Genomic DNA, 20,532 nt, shown 5'->3' on the forward strand with positions numbered 1-20,532 from the left:
CATGAGTTTGATTTATTTTTAAGCTCAGAAGAGCTCCTGAATTAGCTTGTACAGTGGGACAGGCCCTTTAACTCTCTCTTGCAAACATCCAGTGAATTGGCCTCCACTGTCTTCAGTGGCAGAGAATTCCGCAGATTCACAACTCTCGGGGTGAAAAAGTTTTTCCTCATCTCAGTCCTAAATGGCCTGCCCCTTATTCTTAAACTGTGACCCCTGGATTAGGTCCAGCACCTCTAGTCTTCCGCATCTCAACCTCGTTGCTGGCTATTGTTTGGCAATAACTTCCTCCCACAGATATCTTGCCTGCTGAGCAATAAAGCTGATTGCATTAAAAGGTTGCGACATAGAGAAGCAGCCAACCCCAAGTACGTTCAATTGTATCTGTGTTTCCAATATTGCAGTCACATCCACTGCTTCTCATTCTTCCCGCACGTCTCCGATCTTGTGAATGATCACTCAGACTCCATCGCCTTAATGATCAGTTCATTTATTTTTGCTCCAGCTTGTCTTTGTTTGCAATCTTTCTAAATAACAAACAGACAACTGATTGCATGAAAGGTTACCAGCGTACCACAGATACTTTAATGAAGAGCTATTTACACAACTTCACAGAAGTCAAGCATATCCTCTGGTAAATTACAAATCTCCAGATTCTTATCGCGTTTAACAGAGCAACTGTTTCATTTTGGCTACATGATTCTTTAACCCTTAAATTCCACACCCAAGCTGCCATCATGTCTTACTGTCACTGTCAAAATGCGTACAAATTTTGACCGCTCCACTGAGATATCTCCTCAAGGCGCGTCTACTTTGAGCAAGTTCTCCTCCTCTCTCCGACGAGAGTTCAGCAACACCCTCTCTCGCTGTTCCCGCTCTACGATTCACGCCTCACATGCCCTTTGTACCCTTCCATATCCCTCATTTCCCTCTCCCCGACTGTCAGTCTGAAGAAGGGCCTCGACCCGAAACACCAGCCGTTCCTCCTCTCCAGAGATGCTGCCTGTCCCAGTGAGTTATGCCCCTGTCCCACTTAGGAAACCTGAATGGAAACCTCTGGAGACTTTGCGCCCCACCCAAGGTTTCCGTGCGGTTCCCGGAGGTTCCTACCTACTTCCACTACCTGCAACCCCCGGCAACCACCTGCAACCTCCGGAAACCTTGGGTGGGGCGCAAAGTCTCCAGAGGTTTCCGTTCAGGTTTCCTAAGTGGGACAGGGGCATACTCCATCTTTTTGTGTCTATCTTCGGTTTAAACCAGCATCTGCAGTTCGCTTCCTGCACAGTGCATGTTGTTGCCGTGTGTGGAAGAGTTGGAAGTCTTGCATCATTCATCATCTACACGTAAATGCCTCACCGCGACTGGCAAGCTTTCTGAATCAAATTATTCCTCACCTTTGCCCCTGTGTACAGAGGCAGACCAGCCTCTGCATACATTCTCCGAAGCTCAGTCGCTTATTGTGAATGTTTCGACCTTGAAAATATGTCTGTGGGCATGCACGGAGCCCTGTGCTTGGAGAAAACATGTTTAGTTCAGTTTAGATACAGCGCGGAAACAGGCCCTTCGGCCCACCCAGTCCGCGCTGACCAGCGATCATTGCACACAAGTACTATCCTACACACACTACGAACAATATATAATTACATTCATACCAAGCCAATTAACATCCGCCTGCACGTGTACGTCTTTGGAGTGTGGGAGGAAACCGGAGATCTCGGAGGAAACCCACGCAGGTCACGGGGAGAATGTACAAACTCTGTACAGACAGCGCCCGCAGTCAGGATCGAACCCGGGTCTCTGGCGCTGTGAGGCAGCGACTCGACCGCTGTGCCACCCTGTTGCCAATGTGTTCAGTTGTTGCTTACAATCTGTAAAAGTCATATGCCAAACAACATTTTTCTGCGCAGTATAGAAAATAACAAACCTGGGAAGCATCGAGACAACCTAGCTATTCACTCACTGGTACACAAAATTGCTGGGGAAACTCAGCGGGTGCAGCAGCATCTATGGAGCGAAGGAAATAGGCGACGTTTTGGGCCGAAACCCTTCTTCTCTCACTGACTGGCGTGGCTTAAGGCTGAAGAAGGGTCTCGATCCGAAACGTCACCCATTCCTTCTCTCCAGAGATGCTGCCTGTCCCGCTGAGTTACTCCAGCTTTTTGTGTCTGTCTTAATCACATACTGGCGAGGCTTAAGGCTTGCAAAGTTACATGGCAAACAGCTGATCCACATCTGCATTGAATAGTAGCAAAATAACGGAACTTTTCCCCCCAATAGTTGCTGAAGTGTCAAAATCTAATCAGAGGTCAGAGCTGTAAAATGGTGACTACCTTTCTAAGTTAACTCTCAGTAAAGCTACTGCCATCACGGGGCTAATAATTATTGAGGTTTAACCGTATATTGTTACACAATATTTTTAAAGGGTGCAGAGAAGATTGACGAGGATGTTGCCAGGACTCGAGTGCTTGAGCTATAGGGAGAGGTTGAGCAGGCTAGGACTCTATTCCTTGGAGCACAGGAGGATAAGAGGTGATCTTATAAAGGTGTACAAAATTATGAGAGGAATTATGAGAGATCCAGTTAGGTACATGGATAGCTCAGGTTTAGAGGGATATGGAGCCAATGTAGGCAGATGGGACTAGTGTAGATGGGACATGTTGGCCGGAGTGGGCAAGTTGAGTTGAAGGGCCTGTTTCCATGCTATATCACTCTATAAATGCATTAGTTCACATTGGGAGCCGATATATGTGTGTGTGTGTGTATGTGTGTGTGTGTATGTGTGCATGTATGTCCATGTGTATGTGTGTGTGGGTGCATGTGTGCGTATGTGTGCGTGTATGTGTGGGTGTGTGTGTGCACATGTTTGTGTGTGTGTGTGCATGTGCATGTATGTGTGGGTGTGCGAGTATGTGTGTCCGCATGTTTGTGTGTGTGCCTGTGCATGAATGTGTGTATGTGTGCGTGTGTGTGTGTGTGCATGTGTGTGTGTGTGTATGTGTGGGTGTGCGAGTATGTGTGTGGGCATGTTTGTGTGTGTGTGTGTGTGCGTATGTTTGGGTGTGCGTATGTGTGGGTGTGCGTGTATGTGTGCATGTTTGTGTGTGGGCATGTTTGTATGTGTGTACGCGTATCTGTGGGTGAGCGTGTATGTGTGCGTGCATGTTTGTGTGTGTGTGTGTGTGTGTGTGTATGTGTGGGTGTGTGTGAAGGCAAGTCCAGAGAACTCAAGGCTATAACAAAACTAATAGCACTTCCATTTTACCCAATAAAACTGATGGATGAGCCAGCCATGCATCAGATTTCCCAAACTATATGTGTAATGGCTTCACGGAGAGAGGAATGTTACCCAGGATCGCCATTAAAGTCCATTGCCTGTATTTATTATGTCTACCATGCACTTATTCAAGGCTAATTAAAAGTCATTGGCTCCTGTTATCTCTTGTGATTGAAATGGAAAGGAAAACCCGAGTTTGCTATCTCATCTTGACCTCTGTTTGGGAGGCAGAGATTAGTGGTGCAATCAAATGTCAATAAAAAATGAATAACAAATGATTTTATGGTGATGAATTTCATCTCTTTCTGCATTGGGAATTCCGGATGCAGAGTGAGATTGTGCTCTTTGCTAAATGCCAGGACCTTTGTCACAGACATTAGTTGAACTGATGCAACTTATAAGGTTAAGGGATAAAGATTTTAATAGGAATCTGAGGGGTAACTTTTTCCACACAAAGGGTGGTGGGTGTATGGAACGAGCTGCCGGAGGAGGTAGTCGAGGCAGAGACTATCCCAACGTTTAAGAAACAGTTAGACAGGTACATGGATAGGACAGATCTCGGAGAAAACCCACGCAGTCACGGGGAGAGCGTACAAACTCGGTTCAGACAGCACCCGTAGTCAGGATTGAACCCAGTTCTCTGATTGTGCCGAAGGGCCTCCTTCACAAGCTCACAAGTTCTAGGAGTAGAATCAGGCCATTCGGCCCATCGAGTCCACTCCGCCGTTCAATCACGGCTGATCTCTGCCGCCTAATCCCATTTTCCTGCCTTCTCCCCGTAACCCGTTCCAATCAACTCTGCCTTAAATATATCCACTGTCTTGGAAGGCTCCATGCTGTATTCCATGTCCAGCTTCCATGCTGTATTTCTAAACTAAACCAAACATCAATAGTTTTTTAGTTGTTAAGGTAATCAAGTGGTTGGGATTTTACAGCAGGTGTGGCAAGGGTAATAAATCAGCAATTAAATGATAGAACGATGGATCATTGAACTGTATGAGAAGCCAAATGATCAACTGCCAGCGACTGTAGACGCCTTTATAATTGATTCCTGTTTTAGCTTCAATCGTTCAATGTACAGTATTATTTTGCACCCGCACAATAGACAGTGTCTTGTGTATTTAAAGGTCATGTCTATTTGACACGGGCAGTCACGGTGGCGCAGCGGTAGAGTTGATGCCTTGCAGTGAATGCAGCGCCGGAGACCCGGGTTCGATCCTGACGACGGGCGCTGTCTGGACAGAGTTTGTACCTTCTCCCTGTGACCTGCGTGGGTTTTCTCCAAGATCTTCAGTTTCCTCCCACACTCCAAAGACGTAGGTTAATTGGCTTGGTAAATGTAAAAATTGTCCCTAGTGGGTGTAGGATAGTGTTAATGTGCGGCATGGACCCGGTGGGCCGAAGGGCCTGTTTCAACGCTGTATCTCTAAACTAAACTAAAAAACTAATGATACTTTACTAAATATCATGAAATCAGTTTTGACAATCTCTGGATAGACACAAAAACCTGGTTGACTCCATCTCCTCTCGTCTTCCCCATTGTCCTTTTTTGAAGTCACACTCTTCTCCTTTCTTCATGCTTTCCAAGACTTCCAACTGTGCCACATTACACTGGGCTTGCTGAAGAAGGGTCTCGACCCAAAACGCCACCCATTCCTTCTATGCAGAGATGCTGCCAGTCCCGCTGAGTTACTCCAGCTTGTTGTGTCTATCAAGTATTTTCCATTGTTCTTTGCCTGAAGAAACATTTCTGGGGCAATATCCAACCTACAATGTGGAGGCGATCCATGCAACCGCAGAAAAAAATGCAAAGTGCTGAAATAACACACCGGGGTTGGGCAAGTACCTCCAGCATTTACAGCATTCTAGCTTTGGTGAAAACCAGCATATATAGTTCCTTCTAACAGACCTGCTGTGATATCTTCAGAGCTTTTTAAATTCCCTCTGCTTATCATTGTATTCCTGCCTCAAGGCATTCAGCATCTGAAAATGTGTCAGAAGGATTTGAAGGATGAGAGGGAATCTTATAGAAACATATAAAATTCTTAAGGAATTGGACAGGCTTGACTCAGGAAACATGTTCCCGATGTTGGGGGAGTTCAGAACCTGGGGTCACAGTTTAAGAATAAGGGGTAGGCCATTTAGGACTGAGATGAGGAAAAACGTTTTCACCCAGAGAGTTGTGAATCTGAAATTCTCTGCCACAGAAAGCAGTGGAGGCCAATTCATTGGATGTATTCAAGAGAGAGTTAGATATAGCTCTTAGGGCTAATGGAATCAAAGGTTATGGGGAGAAAGCAGGAACGGGTACTGATTTTAGATGATCACCCATGATCATACTGAATGGCGGTGCTGGCTCGATGGGCCAAATGGCCTACTCCTGCACCTATTTTCAATTACCAAAAACATCATAAATTCCTTTTCTGCAGAGATGCTGCCTGATCCGCTGAGTTACTCCAGCTTTTTGTGTCTATCTTCGATTTAAACCAGCATCTGCAGTTCAAAAGGACACAAAGTGCTGGAGTAACTCAGCGGGTCAGGCAGCATCTCTAGAGGACATGGACAGGTGATGTTTCGCTAAGGGTCAAGACCCGTCTTCAGTTTTCTCAGTTGCTTCAGTAAACAACATCTGCATGCTTTGGACAAATATCTGCGATTCCTCCTCCCTGGAGTGTCTTGTGTTCAGCTGCTTGGCTCTCCTTTTAGCCAAAGCTTACACATTCCCAGTCAATAGACACAAAGTGCTGGAATAACTCAGCGGGACAGGGAAAAATCTCCGGAGAGAGGGAATGGGTGACGTTGCGGATCGAGACCCTTCTTCAGACTGGTTAGCGGTAAGGGAAACAAGAGATATAGACGATGATGTAGAGGGATAAAGAACAATGAATGAAAGATATGCAAAAAAGTAACGATGATAAGGGAAACAGGTCATTGCTAGCTGTTGGGTGAAATCGTGACTTGGGTGGCGGAGGGATGGAGAGAGAGAGGGAATGCCAGGGATTACCTGAAGTTAAATAAATCAATATTCATACCACTGGGCTGTAAGCTGCCCAAGCGAAATATGAGGTGCTGTTCCTCAAGTTTGCGCTGGGCTTCACTCTGACAATGGAGGAGTCCGAGGACGGAAAGGTCAGTGTGGGGGATGGGAAGGACATTGGCATGGACGCATGACCTCCTGTGCCAAGATTCGCACTCTGCATTTGTGGAAAGAAGTGTCTATTCTCCCTGCATTCCCAACTAATTCTCAGTTTGTCTGGTGCTTGTGTTGTGGCTGTTCAACCTCAAAGGTCCTACTTAGTTGAAGACGAACTGTAACTCTGGTTTAGACACAAATGCCGGAGTAACTCGGGGCGGGTCATGGCTCGATTGAATCTTGTAAAATTATGACTCATCATCCTACCACAGCTGGAGATCAGTCCTAATCTACTACCTACCTCATTGGAGACCCTTGGACTACCTTTACTGATCTTTGTCTTGCACTCAACATCATTCATGTTGTTTCCAACTACTATCTACCTAATTGGTGACCCTCGGACTGTCTTTGATCCGTCTTTGCTGGCTTTGTCTTGCATTAAACGTTATCCCCTTATCGTGTATCTGTACACTGTGAACGGCTCGATTGTAATCATGTGTTGTCTTTCCGCCAACTGGTTGGCACGCAACAAAAGCTTTTCACTGTACCTCGGTACATGTGACAATAAACTAAACTAAACTAAAAGGAGAAAGAGAAAAGAAAACTGGGGTTTGACAGTTTGCCACTTCTTGGTCGGTGTGAGAGGGATCTTTTCATCCCAAAGTATACCGGTCCACCACCGATTTTCTGGCACCCTTGGTTCCAAAGCCTTGCAGTAAGTAGTATTGGTTTGACTGGACCAACAGAGGGCACAGTTTAGTTGAGTTTTATACAGCGCAGAAACAGGCCCTTTGGCCCACCGAGTCCGCACCGACCAGCGAGTCCCACACATTAACACTGTCCTACACACACTTGGGACAATTTACACTTATACCAAGCCAATTAACCTACAAACCTGTACGACTGTGGAGTGTGGGAGGAGACCGAAGATCCCGGAGAAAACCCACACAGGTGACGGGGAGAACGTACAAACTCGGTACATTGAGCACCCGTAGAATGCTGTTGAAAGCAAAATGATTCTTTACAAAGCAGAGACCGGAAGAGCATACAAGGTGTTCAAACAGCAGTGCACTTGAAGCTGCTGAATGAGAAGTGAGGTAACAGAGGGAACTTAAGATGTAGCCCAGTCCTTCACACAGACCAATGACTCCATCTACATCTTGCTTTGGAAAAGCAGACAACATAATCAAAGATTAGTCTCACCCAAGTCATTCCTTCTTCACACTGCTCCTGTCCATCGGAAGGGACAGAAGCTTGAAAGCGCGCACTGCCAGACGGGAATAGCTTCTTCCTCTCTGTTATCTGACTTTTGTACAGTCTTTAGTTTAGAGATACTACGCGAAAACCAGCCCTTCAGCCCACCGAGTCTGAGCCGACCAGTGATTCCCGTACACTAGCACTATCCTGCACACACACTAGGGACAATTTATAATTTTATCAAAGCCAATTAACGTACAAACCTGCACGTCTTTAGAGTGTGGGAGGAAAATGGAGCACCCGGAGAAAACCCACGCAGTCGTACAGAGAACGTACAAACTCCGTACAGACAGCACCCGTAGTCAGGATCAAATCTGGGTCTCTGGCGCTGTAAGGCAGCAACTCTACTGCTGAGCCACCTTGTGTCACCGTGCCACCTCGACAGCCCTTCCGTAAGTTGGGGTATTGTCCGATTCAACTCGACCCCAGTTTGGACATCAGGATTTGTCTCTGAAATTAGTTATACCATAACGTTGAGAGTCATATTCTGCACTCTGTATCTTTGTCTTGTGTTTGAGTCTCGCTTGATTCTACCTCTGTATCGCATGATCTGATTTGGTCAGTGAGCATGCGAAACTAAAATTGTCACGGCATCCCAGTGCACACAGTGAATGGTAGGGCTCTTGATAGTGCTCTACAACAGAGAGATCTAGGTGGAGAGTTCCCTTACGGTGGAGTCGCAGCGAGATCGAGTGGTCAAAAAAGATTTTAGCACATCGGCCTTCATCAGCCAGAGTATTGAGTATAGAAGTTGGGAGGTCATGTTGCAGTTGTATAAGACGTTGGTGAGAACCCATTTAGAGTATTGTGTTTAGTTCTGGGCGCTGTGTTATAGGAAACACGTTGTCAAGTTGGAACGGGTACAGAGGAGATTTACGAGGATGTTGCCAGGACTAGAGGGTCTGAGCTATAGGGAGAGGCTGAGCACGCTGTGACTCTATTCCTTTGAGTGCAGGAGGATGAGGGGTGATCTTATAGAGTGAATAAGATCATGAGAGGAATAGATCGGGTAGATGTACAGAGTCTCTTGCCCAGAGTAGGTGAATCGAGGACCAGAGAGGACATAGGTTTAAGGTGAAGGGGCAAAGATTTAATAGGAATCTGAGGGGTGTTTTCACACAAAGGGCGGTGGGTGTATGGAACAAGCTGGCAGAGGAGGTAGTTGATGCCATCACAACGTTTAAGAAACAGTTCGACAGGTTTGGAGGAATATGGATAGGACAAGTTTGGAGGGATATGGACCAAATGCGGGCAGGTGGGACCAATGTAGCAGGGACATATGAGCAAGTTGGGCCAAAGGGCCTGTTTCCACTCGGTATCACTCTATAACTGTGACAATAATAAACCTCAACCTAAAAGATGAATTTGAGAATCAAATAGCAGTAATAAACTTGGCCTTACAGTGGCAGAGACCCAGGTTTCGATCCCGACTACGGGTGCTGTCGGTACGGAGTTTGTACGTTCTCCCCGTGACCTGCGTGGGTTTTCTCCGAGATCTTCAGTTCCCCTACCACACTCCAAAGACGTGCAGGTTTGTAAGTTAATTGACGGTGTAAATGTAAAATTGTCCCTGGTGCGTGTTAATGTGCGAGGATCGCTGGACGGTGCGGACTCGGTGGGCCGAAGAAGCTGTATCTCTAAACGAAACATAATTCACAGGGGGTGTGAAATTTACAGACTGCATACAAAATGTTATTTATTAACATTGAATTGCGTATGACAATCAGAGAACATGTTGACTTTGCTTTGGAAGTACATTTTATTGTGGCCTGACCTCAGTCCAACAGAACAGCGGAGGCCACTCTCTCTATGAGAGAATGTTGTATATTAAGCCTATGGCACAATGATGGTGTTTCAGTACTGCTCGGCACTTCAACAGCCAAGAGTAACTGCATACCTCTTTTTCCTTATTTATTGGTAGGAATGTATGAAATCTCTATTCCTTTCAATGGGAACTGACTTTGGCCATAACTGGCAGAGGGGGGAAAAAGCTAGACTAACTAATACCATGTGTAAAAGCCATCAGCCACCGTGTATTTTATGACTTCGAAGGGCTTGAGAACACTGTGTTCCCAATTTCTTGGGCAAACACAGTGGTCAGGATGAAGTGTTACGGTAGGAACTTCTGCTGTCTGGAACACGGAGGACCTGCTGTGGTGTTAAACGTGGAATTAGCTCGGAATGATTGAGTGTCGATTACTGTTGCCGTTGGCGCGCTTCAATCCGGGGGAGAAATCGTCAGCGTTGCAGTCAGACAGCGAGTTTCTTTGCTGCAAAAAAGCCCCTTAAACGCCACTATCGTATCTGCGGCACACAAGGTCTTCGCCGAACTTGTTGCCAAGTGAAACTAATGGGGCGGCACTGCGGCAGAGTTGCTGCCATACAGCGCCAAAGACCCGGGTTAGATCCTGACTATGGGTGGTGTCTGCACGGAGTTTGTTTGTTCATCCCTGTGACAGCGTGGGTTTTCTCCGGTTAGACAGAAGTTCAGCACTGCTCTCTGGTTGTGGTAGGATGATTCAGTTGCCTGATCCTCATCCCAACAACTCATTCTTCAAATCCAAATTACCTCACTCCATTGATCCAAAACACACCTTTAATCTTGAATATAAACATTGACATCTTTGTAGGTAGACAGAAAAAACTGGAGCAAATCAGTGGGACAAACAGCATCGCTGGAGAGAAGGAATGGGTGACGTTTTGGGTCAAGGCCCTTCTTCAGACTGATTTGAGATAAGGGCAAGGAGAGATATAGAGAGAAAAAGAACAATGAGTAAAGGAAACAGGCCATTGTTAGCTGTTTGTTAGGTGAGAACGAGAAGCTGGTGTGACTTGGGTGGGGGAGGGATGGAGAGAGAGGGAATGCCGGGGCTACCTGAAGTTAGACAAATCAATATTCATACCACTGGGCTGTAAGCTGCCCGAGCGAAATATGAGATGCTGTTCCTCCAATTTGCATTTAGCCTCACTCTGAAAATGGAGGAGACCTAGGACAGAAAGGTTAGTGTGGGAATGGGAAGGAGAATTAAAGTGTTTAGCAACCGAGAGATCAGGTAGGTCCAAGCGAAGGTGTTCATCTTTGTGGGGAACCCAAATACCAAAAATAATAATTCAGAACAATAGATGAATCATCCTTGAATGAGACCATGTCCATTCATTGTTCTCCATCATGGTAAGCAAACTCTCAGCAACTATCTATAAGCCCCTCTTAATACAAAGCTTCATTGGGGCAGTAGTGAAGTGTAAATTACACCACTCAATGGGTTCACCTTACACCCACTTTACCACAAGAACTACAGATTAACGTTAAAGGGCCTGTCCCACTTGGCGATTTTTTCGGCGAATGCCGGCATCATTGACCGACGTATCAGGTCACCGTAAAATCCGCGGCGTGATGACGTGTTGACGCGCTGTGTTTTTTTAAGTGTCGCAACATTTTTTTTTGTCGCCGCTGGATTTTGAAATGTTCAAAATCTTTTGGCAACACTGATATGACGTCGGCAGTCACCGAAAAAATCGCCAAGTGGGACAGGCCCTTAAAGTCAGTTTTAGCCAGGGCATGTACTGAAGAACAGATCTTCTGAAGGGCCTCGACCCGAAACGTCTCCCTTTCCTTCTCTCCAGAGACGCTAAGTTACTCCAGCATTTTGTGTCTATCTTCGGTTTAAACCAGCATCCGCAGTTCCTTCCAACACAGACGTTTCTGCGGGTCGGGGGCAATTTGCCGTGATCTAGTAACAAACTGACTGACACGATGTGTGAGGTCGTGGGAGGAAACTGGAGCACCCCGAAGGAAACCCATACAGTCGCCACACATCATGCAAACTCCACATAGACAGCACCCAAAGACGGATCGAACCTGGGTGACTGGAGCTGTGCCATTTTTAAGTTGCTGTTCCAAAGCTGAGCTGATGGCGCAGTCTTCTTGAAATCGATTTGGAAATGCACGCGTTAAACTTCCAAAACAATTACTTTTGTGGCTTTAATTTTATTCTTGCACCTAATGGCCCCAGTGGGCCATTATAGAAATTAACCGTAAGGCCATCGTTAACTTTATTTCCTCCATAATGACCAAGCCACGGAGCGGCATTTATCACAATGCAATGAGCACACTGCAGCAGCACTCACCACAGACATAGTTTGTATTCCGTGTGAAAAAGGCATTATCTCCGATTTTAACTGGAGAGTGGTTGTCGTTAAATTGTTTAATATCTTCTCATTTGGGTCAATTTTCCGACCGTAGCCCTGAGGGATTACTGATGATCTTAAAGTTTGTAGCCGGTCGTGGAATAATCCTTCAGGCCTAGAAACTTATCAGCATGGATAAGAGAAAACGTCCATCACTCCGGCAGGCAATTTTAGATGTATTTTTCTTTCCCCGGAGAAAGGGACATAAATGTAAGTTATTTAAGAACATTAGAACTGTCAAAACAACCCAAAATAACTATTGTCAGAGGTGACTGATGAAACATTCAAAGTGGCAATTTGCGCATTGGCCTCCATTCCCTGTGGACGTGAGTGGATTCGCTGATCGCAGGTCACTTCTCTTCTCCGTTGAACTATACAAAGCAAAGTTACCAAAGCTTAAAATCATTCCGAAGATACCAGCTGATTTGCTTAGTGCAGAGGGATAGCAGAGGTAGAAGGGCCGCATGGTGGCGCGGCGGTGGAGCTGCTGCCATGCAGCGTCTGAGACCCGGGTTCGATCCCGACTACGGGCGCTTGTCTGTACGGAGTTTGTACGTTCTCCCCGTGACCTGCGTGGGTTTACTCCGAGATCTTTGGTTTCCTCCCACACTCCGAAGACGGTAAAAATGTAAATTGTCCCTGGTGTGTGTGTGTGTGTGTGTGTGTGTGTGTGTGTGTGTGTGTGTGTGTGCGTGTGTGCGTGCGTGCGTACATGCGTGCGTGCGTTTGTGTGTGTGCGTGCGTGTGTGTAGGATAGTGTCAGTGTGCGGTGATCGCTGGTCGGTGCGGACTCGGCGGGCCGAAGGGTCTGCTTCCGCGATTTATATATAAACTAACCTGAACCAAGCTCAGGTGGTCAGGTAGGATCTCTGGAGAACATGGATCGATGACGTTTTGGTTCGGGATTCTTCGTTGGACTCCAAGGTCCAGAGGGTGTCGAGATCTGCAAGAGTGGCCTGGAGGAGACTGTGAGAGGAATAGAGAGGATATTCCAAAGCTTGTTCCCAGGGTGGAAATGTCAAAGGCCTTTTTTTAGTTTTTAGAGATACAGCGTGGAAACAGGCCCTTCAGCCCACCGGGTCCACGCCGACCAGCAATCCCCGCACATTAACACTATCCTACACACACTTTTTACATTACCAAGCCAATTAGCCGGCAAACCTGTACGTCTTTGTGTTAATTCCGGATCTAATACTCTCTCCCTAGTCTGGTTCAGTAAACCACTGTCGAACGCTGGAGTGCAAACCCTTCTTTATTTGTATACAACACCGCGTGGCCAGCCTCGGATCTACTCACTCGAGCCCTCAGCAGCCTCGCGTAAACAGAACAGAAGAATTGACAACTGACCGACCACAACGAAACGATCACCCTTTTATACCCCTCCCTATACAGTGGCGGGAGACTAATGGCACAAAAGTCCAGGGGGAGGCAACCCCTTTAGACCAAATCACGGCACCTATTCAGTACACAGAAACAAAGTGAAAACATCTTCAGTACAAAGTTGAAACACACAGAGGAAGGCAACCCCTCCGGACCAATCACGGGTACTGGTGGGAAGATGCAGAAACATAAGTAGAAACATAAAACTCCCCTAACGGAACAAGCGCCAGTGTATAGAAACATAACAACAACCTCTTTAGGAGCGCAGACTTAAAGCCCTGTCCCACTGTACGAGTTCATTCAAGAGCTCTCCCGAGTTTAAAAAAAGTCAAACTCGTGGAAGCAAGTAGAATGTACGTAGCGGGTACGTCGGAGCTCGGAGACATCTCTTAGTGGCTCGTAACGCTAACGGCAGGTACTAGGGAAACACGGTAAGCACGGGAAGACTCGTGAAGATTTTTCAACATGTTGAAAAATGTCCACGAGAGCCCCGAGTACCGACGAGCGGCCAAATGAGAAGATATTAAACAATTTAACGAGTGGTGAATCTGTGGAATTCTCTGCCACAGAAGGTAGTTGAGGCCAGTTCATTGGCTATATTTAAGAGGGAGTTAGATGTGGCCCTTGTGGCTAAAGGGATCAGGGGGTATGGAGAGAAGGCAGGTATAGGATACTGAGTTGGATGATCAGCCATGATCATATCGAATGGCGGTGCAGGCTCGAAGGGCCGAATGGCCTACTCCTGCACCTATTTTCTATGTTTCTATGCTTCTATTACCGTAAATCTCCGAGTTCGAATCAGGGCAAACTCGGGAGAACTCTTGAATGAACTCGGAGAGTGGGACAGGGCTTTTAGTGGCGACAGCTCGGACACATGGGTCTCCAGCCCCTTGCAATGTGATATCACCATCAGTGATGCCCAGTCATTCACAGAAACCTGCTGTTTCCCAAAGTACCCAGAACCCTGCATGTTCACATTTGGAGTGTGGGAGGAAACCGAAGGACTCGGTGAAAACACACGCAGGTCACGGGGAGAACGTACAGACTCCGCACAAACAGCACAAGTAGACGGGATGGAACCAGGGTATCTGGTGGAAGGCGGCAACTCTACCGCTGAGCCACCTTGTCGCCCTAAATCCATCGTAATGAATTTGAAAAGCAAGGATGCTATTGTCCTTCGAAAAGCACAGAGCAGCAAGCACTAGAAATGTAAACTGCCTGATGAATGATCACCCATTGAAGACTGCCAGCAGCTTCTAAACCTCTTCTTCTTTGGAAGTGGAGGTCTAGGCAAGATGCATTGGCAAATGATTTTTGTGTTTGTGAAAATAGGTGTTCATCATTGGGCTTTTTGCTGGCAGTCCAATTTGCAGTTGGATTCCCTTCTCTCTGTGAAATTAGTCTCTGGAGTACCTTTCTTGTAATTACTCTTTTCAGCGTGACGTTGTGGCCAAAACTATTACTTGCAAGCTTCTTTTCCTGAAGCCAGATTTTGGAGTTTCACCGCTCTTTGGCACACCAATGGGAATTTAAACCTTTGCTCATTTTTCTTATGTTTAAGAAGAAGGAACTGCAGATGCTGGAAAATCGAAGGTAGACAAAAATGCTGGAGAAACTCAGCGGGTGAGGCCGCATCTATGGAGCGAAGGAAATAGGCGATGTTTCGGGTTGAGACGTTTCGGGTCTGAAGAAGGGTCTCGAACGGGGTACTGATTGGGGATGATTAGCCATGATCACATTGAATGGCGGTGCTAGCTCGAAGGGCCGAATGGCCTACTCCTGCACCTATTGTCTATTGTACTCCGAGGCTTACATTTTTTTTTTTTTTTAAATTTCAAAATATACTTTATTCAATTGGTAAATGTATACAATTCCTGAACCATTCAAACAAAATTCATCCGACATTTTCGGAGACTATACAAATTTTTTCCAGTACAATTTTTTTACATTTGTCAAATTTCACCAAAACAGTCCCCCACCAGTGCCACTCTGTGGCCCCTGTCCAAGTAATAAATATATACAATGTGTACACAGTGCGAAAATTTCCATCTTCCAAATACATTTTCGTCGGCTATAGATTGTTCAATTCAATACCGTTTATGTCTTTTAAGTTCCACAAAAATGTCCCCCACCCGTGCCACTCATGTGGCCCCCTGGCGTGGGATACCTTCCCTTAATTTAATTTGAGGGGCATCTCCACCATACCGTGCCCCCCATGTCCAGCAGCGGAAGGACACTAGACTGTGGCCCTCCCCCACCGAGCCTTGGCGTTGGCTGCACCAAGCTTCAGCGAGTCCCTTAGCACGTAATCCTGCAGTCTGCAGTGGGCCAGTCGGCAACATTCCCTGACGGACATCTCGCTCTGCTGGGTGGTGAGCAACGCTCGGGCAGACCAAAGAGCGTCTTTCACCGAGTTGATGACCCTCCAGCAGCACTCGATGTCAGTCTCTGAATGTGTCCCTGGGAACAGTCCGTAAATCACAGAGTCCTCTGTGACGGAGCTGTTCGGGATAAATCGTTCCAGGGACCCTTTCATACCTCTCCAGACTCGTTTTGCAAATCCACACTCTGCAAAGAGATGGGCAACCGTCTCCTCTCCATAGCAACCGTCCCGGGGGCAGCGTGCGCTGGTAGTGAGGTTCCGACGGTGCAGGAAGGATCTAACTGAGAGGGCTCCCCTCCCCGCCAGCCAAGCCAGGTCTTGGTGCTTGTTGGTCAGTTCTGGCGATGAGGCATTTTGGCAGACAAGCTGGGCAGTCTGCTCTGGGAACCACGCCACCGGATCCATCGAGTCCTTTCCCTGCAGTGCCTGCAGGACATTCCGTGCTGACCACTGCCCGATGGACTTGTGGTCAAAGGTCCAGAAGAACCTTTCAACAGACGACAGATGGGGCGGCAATGTCCAGCTGACTGGCACATTGCGTGGCATCTGCGCCAGGCCCATCCTTCGCAACACTGGGGACAGGTAGAACCTCAGCAGGTAGTGACACTTAGTGCCCACGTGCCTTGGCTCTACACTCCACCTGATGCAGCCACACACAAAGGTGGCCATCAGGATGAGGGCGACGTTGGGCACGCTTTTACCCCCGTTGTCTGCCGACTTGTACATTGTGACCCGTCTCCGAGGCTGACATTTCTTTGAGATGAACAAAAACATCCCACAGCTCAATTCAAAAGAAGTATGTGAAGATCCCCTCTCACATCCTGCACGTCATCTTTCATCAACGCCGGTGAAAATCAGAGCTATGGAATCATTATCCCAATCCATTGTCATGTACAAATTTACAGCCGGTTTCACAATGTTACAACAGAACACAAGTCAAAAGAAAAGGATTGCTTCATTGGTTTTATAGTGCATTGGAATAATTTGAGATCATGAAATTTGCAAGTCCCCCCCTGTTGGTCGATAGACTTCTGAATTATACATTTGGGTTATACATCCAGCGTAATGTGCTTCCTGCTGCCTTAATAAAAGCAAATTTAACTTGCACTTTTGGTGGTGATGCTGAACATGGAAAGCTGTGAATGTCAAGTCAAGTCAAGTCACTTTTATTTCTATAGCACATTTAAAAAACAACTCTCAACAGAATTCTGAAAATAAACGGTTTCAGGACCTGGTGAGGGGGGAGTAAAAATACGAAGTTGGTATATCCCTTTTATCTCTTTTTTTAACTTTTAATATATCTTCTGTTTTCTTTTTCACTTTTTCTTTTTCTATGGCTTGCTTCTTAACTCTTCTTCGAATTTTCGTTTTTTAAGGGTCTCTTTTGATCACTCTTTCACACACTTACTATCCTATTTAACACTCTTTACTTTTCTTCTTTTTAAAGTTTAAAATATGAAGTGGTACAGGAAATGTATTATGTTATTGTTGGCTTATATTATTGTAATGTACACTACTTCTAATAAATAAAAAACTAAAAATCTCTCGTTGAGCAAAGTGCTTTACATTGGTGGAGGTACTAATGTTATACAACAGTGGTTCATAGATTAAGTACATACATTAATACACACATAGTGTCACGGAGCGAACAGCCACTGTGCCAACGGATGCCCTTACAGAGGTCAGCTTTTTGTGGATCTGGCATTAGGGGAACAGGAAAAACAAAGGAGCCAACTTAATAATAGCATGGTCATGGGGCTTGTTGTTATATTCTCACCGTTTGCTTGTAACCAGAGAACGTGGAGTGCTATTAAAAAAGTTGCAGCACAAAAGTTCCATGTTTAAAGCAATCACAACAATAAGATCGCAATGATTTACAAGTGTTTCTGAATGAAAGGTAGACTCAAAACGCTGGAGTAACTCAGCGGACAGGCAGCATCTCTGGGGAGAAGGAATGGGTGACGTTTCGGGTCGAGACCCTTCTCAGACAGATGTCAGGGGAGTGGGCGGGACAGAGATAGAATGTAGTTGGAGACAGTAAGACTGGTGGGAGAACTGGGAAGGGGAGGGGATGGAGAGAGAGGGAAAGAAAGGGCCAGAGATCCGGGTTCGATCCTGACTATGGGTGCTCTCTGTACTGAGTTTGTACGTTCTCCCCATGACCGCGTGGGTTTTCTCTGAGATCTTCGGTTTCCTCCCACACTCCAAAGAGGCACCCATATGTAGGTTCATTGACTTGGTGTATGTGTAAATTGTCCCCAGTGTGAGCAGGGTGGTGTTAATGTGCGGGGATCGCTGGTCGGTGCGGACTCGGTGGACCTGAAGGCCAGTTTCCTTGCTGTATCTCTAAAACTAACAAAAACTAAAAAACAACAGTGGCGCAGCTGGTAGAGCTGTGGCCTCACCGTGCCAGCGATCCAGGTTTGATCCTTACCTCAGGTGATGTCTGTATGAAGTTTGCACGCTCTACCTGAGACCGCGTGGGTTTCCTCCAGTTTCCCCCTATATCTCAAAGACGTACTGGTTGGTGGGTTAATTATCAATTGTCCCTATTGTGTAGGTAGTGGACTAGTGTGAACATAGTGTGAATAGGTGATCAATGGTCGGCATGGACTCGGTGGGCCAAAGGGCCTGTTGCCATAAGTTATATGATTGACCTGTAACTGCAACCATTTTCTTCCGTCAACTTAGTTACATTAAAGTTAACATTATTCTTGGAAGAACTAATATAGCTGAACTACTCTTCTGAAGTTGGATGTTGGCCATATTGTTTTTAACAAAAATAATGTTGGGATAACAATTAATTTCAGTGTTGTTCACTCCCTTTATCTAGATCATTCACATCCTTCGAAGCAAAGGATGATTTGTGCGGGTGTCAGGGGTTATGGGGAGAAGGCAGGAGAATGGAGTTAAGAGGGAAAGATAGATTAGCCATGATTAAATGGCAGGGTAGACTTGATGGGCCGAATAGCTAATTCTGCTCCCACAACCATGAACATGAAAGAAAAAAAAACTGCCGATGATGGTTAATGCGTAAAAGGACACACGATGTTGGAGTAACTTGTGTCTCCAAGTTAGTCCAAGTCTCCAACTTCCTAAATCAGGATCCTTCGCCGGAAAACACGGATAGCAACAAAGTACTGGAGTAATCTATCCATGTTCTCCAGAGATGCTGCCTGACCCCCTGAGTTACTCCACCACCTTGTGTCCCTTCTTTCACTTACATCCTTGCAGCTTTAAGACAGAAGACAGGGCGGTGGGTGTATGGAAGGGTGAACATCTGGGAAGATCGGCGGGGAAGCTGGCTGGACTATGGTACCTTCCTCAACTTTGGTGCCACTGTGTTGTGTTGTGGTTACGTTGTGTCGTGGACTTCTGTGTTTGCGCTTTTTTTAATTTTAGTATGTTTTATTTATTTATTATTTATTTTTTATGTTACTTGACTGTAAAGAAAATTCATTTTGTTGTCTCTAATATGAGATAATGACAATAAATTGAATACAATACAATACAATGGAACAAGCTGCTTGAGGATGTAGTTGTGGCTGGGACTGTCCCAACGTTTAAGAAGCAGTTGGACAGGTGCATGGATAGGACAGGTTTGAAGGGATATGGACCGAACGCGGGTAGGTGGGACCAGTGGCGGACTGGCCAGGGTGTCAGCTTGCCCGATGGCAAGTGGGCCCCTGATGAAGTGGGCCCCCTATATCAAGTGGGCCCCCTTTGTCTCCTGGCAACCAATAATTTTAGACCCAGTCCTCCACTGGGTGGGACTGGTGTATCTGGGATATGCTGGCCGGTGTGGGCAAGTTGGGTGAAGGGCCTGTTTCCATTCTGTATCTTCGAACGTAAATCAACCTCTGGCAATCTTTGCTGTTTCTTACAGGGAGAATAACTTCATGAAGGACTTCCCTCAGCTGGCTGATGGTTTGGTGGTGATTCCCTTTCCTGTGGAGGAGCAGTGTCGAGGAGTCCTCTCTGAGCCACTGCCCAACCTCCAGCTCCTCACCGGTACGTGTTTGTAACACTATTATCCATATAGACACAAAATGCTGGAGTAACTCAGCGAGGACAGGCGGCATCTCTGGAGAGAGGGAATGGGTGACGTTTCTGTTCGAGGCCCTTCTTCAGAGTTTCTCCAGCATTTTGTACCAGCATCTGCAGTTCTTTCCTACACACTATTGTCCATATAATGGGCAGTTTCTTTCCAGTTGTTATCAGGCAACTGAACCATCTTACCACAACCAGAGAGCAGTCTTGAACTGCTGGTAGACAAAAATGCTGGAGAAACTCAGCGGGTGCAGCAGCATCTATGAACCGAAGGAAATAGGCAACGTTTCGGCCCGAAACCCTTTGGGTTGCCTATTTCCTTCGCTCCATAGATGCTGCTGCACCCGCTGAGTTTCTCCAGCACTTTTGTCTACCTTCGATTTCCCAGCATCTGCAGTTCCTTCTTAAAGTCTTGAACTGCTATCCACCTCATTGCCAACCTCATCTGGCAACTCATAGGGCGGTCACAGTGGTGCAGTGGTAGAGTTGCTGCCTTACAGCGAATGCAGCACCGGAGACCCGCGTTCGATCCCGACTACGGGCGCTGTCTGCACGGAGTTTGTACGTTCTCCCCGTGACCTGCGTGGGTTTTCTCCGAGATCTTCCGTTTCCTCCCACACTCCAAAGACGTACAGGTTTGTAGGTTAATTGGCTTGGTAAATGTGTGTAAAAAAAAATTTGTCCCTAGTGGTTGTAGGATTGTGTTAATGTGAGGGGGGGGTCGCTGGTCGGCGCGGACCCGGTGGGCCGAAGGGCCTGTTCCGCGCTGTATCTCTAAACTAAACTAATTGGTGATCCTCTGACTATCTTTGACCGGACTTTACTGACTTTACCATGCACTAAGCGCTATTCCCTTATCATGTATCTATG

The 20,532-nt window shown here is 46.4% G+C and overlaps 1 protein-coding gene across 8 annotated transcripts in view; it reads left to right on the forward strand.

Moving 5' to 3' along the window:
• Nucleotides 1–20,532, forward strand: part of astn2 (astrotactin 2) — an 823,694-nt gene that overhangs the window by 404,772 nt on the left and 398,390 nt on the right. For all 8 annotated transcript variants that reach the window (XM_033048879.1, XM_033048880.1, XM_033048881.1 and 5 more), the window contains one exon: nucleotides 19,499–19,623. In XM_033048879.1, coding sequence (XP_032904770.1) covers nucleotides 19,499–19,623 — 125 coding nt within the window. The remainder of the gene's footprint in view (nucleotides 1–19,498; nucleotides 19,624–20,532) is intronic.

This window comes from Amblyraja radiata, chromosome 32 (genome assembly GCF_010909765.2).
Source record: "Amblyraja radiata isolate CabotCenter1 chromosome 32, sAmbRad1.1.pri, whole genome shotgun sequence".
Classification (NCBI taxonomy): domain Eukaryota; kingdom Metazoa; phylum Chordata; class Chondrichthyes; order Rajiformes; family Rajidae; genus Amblyraja; species Amblyraja radiata.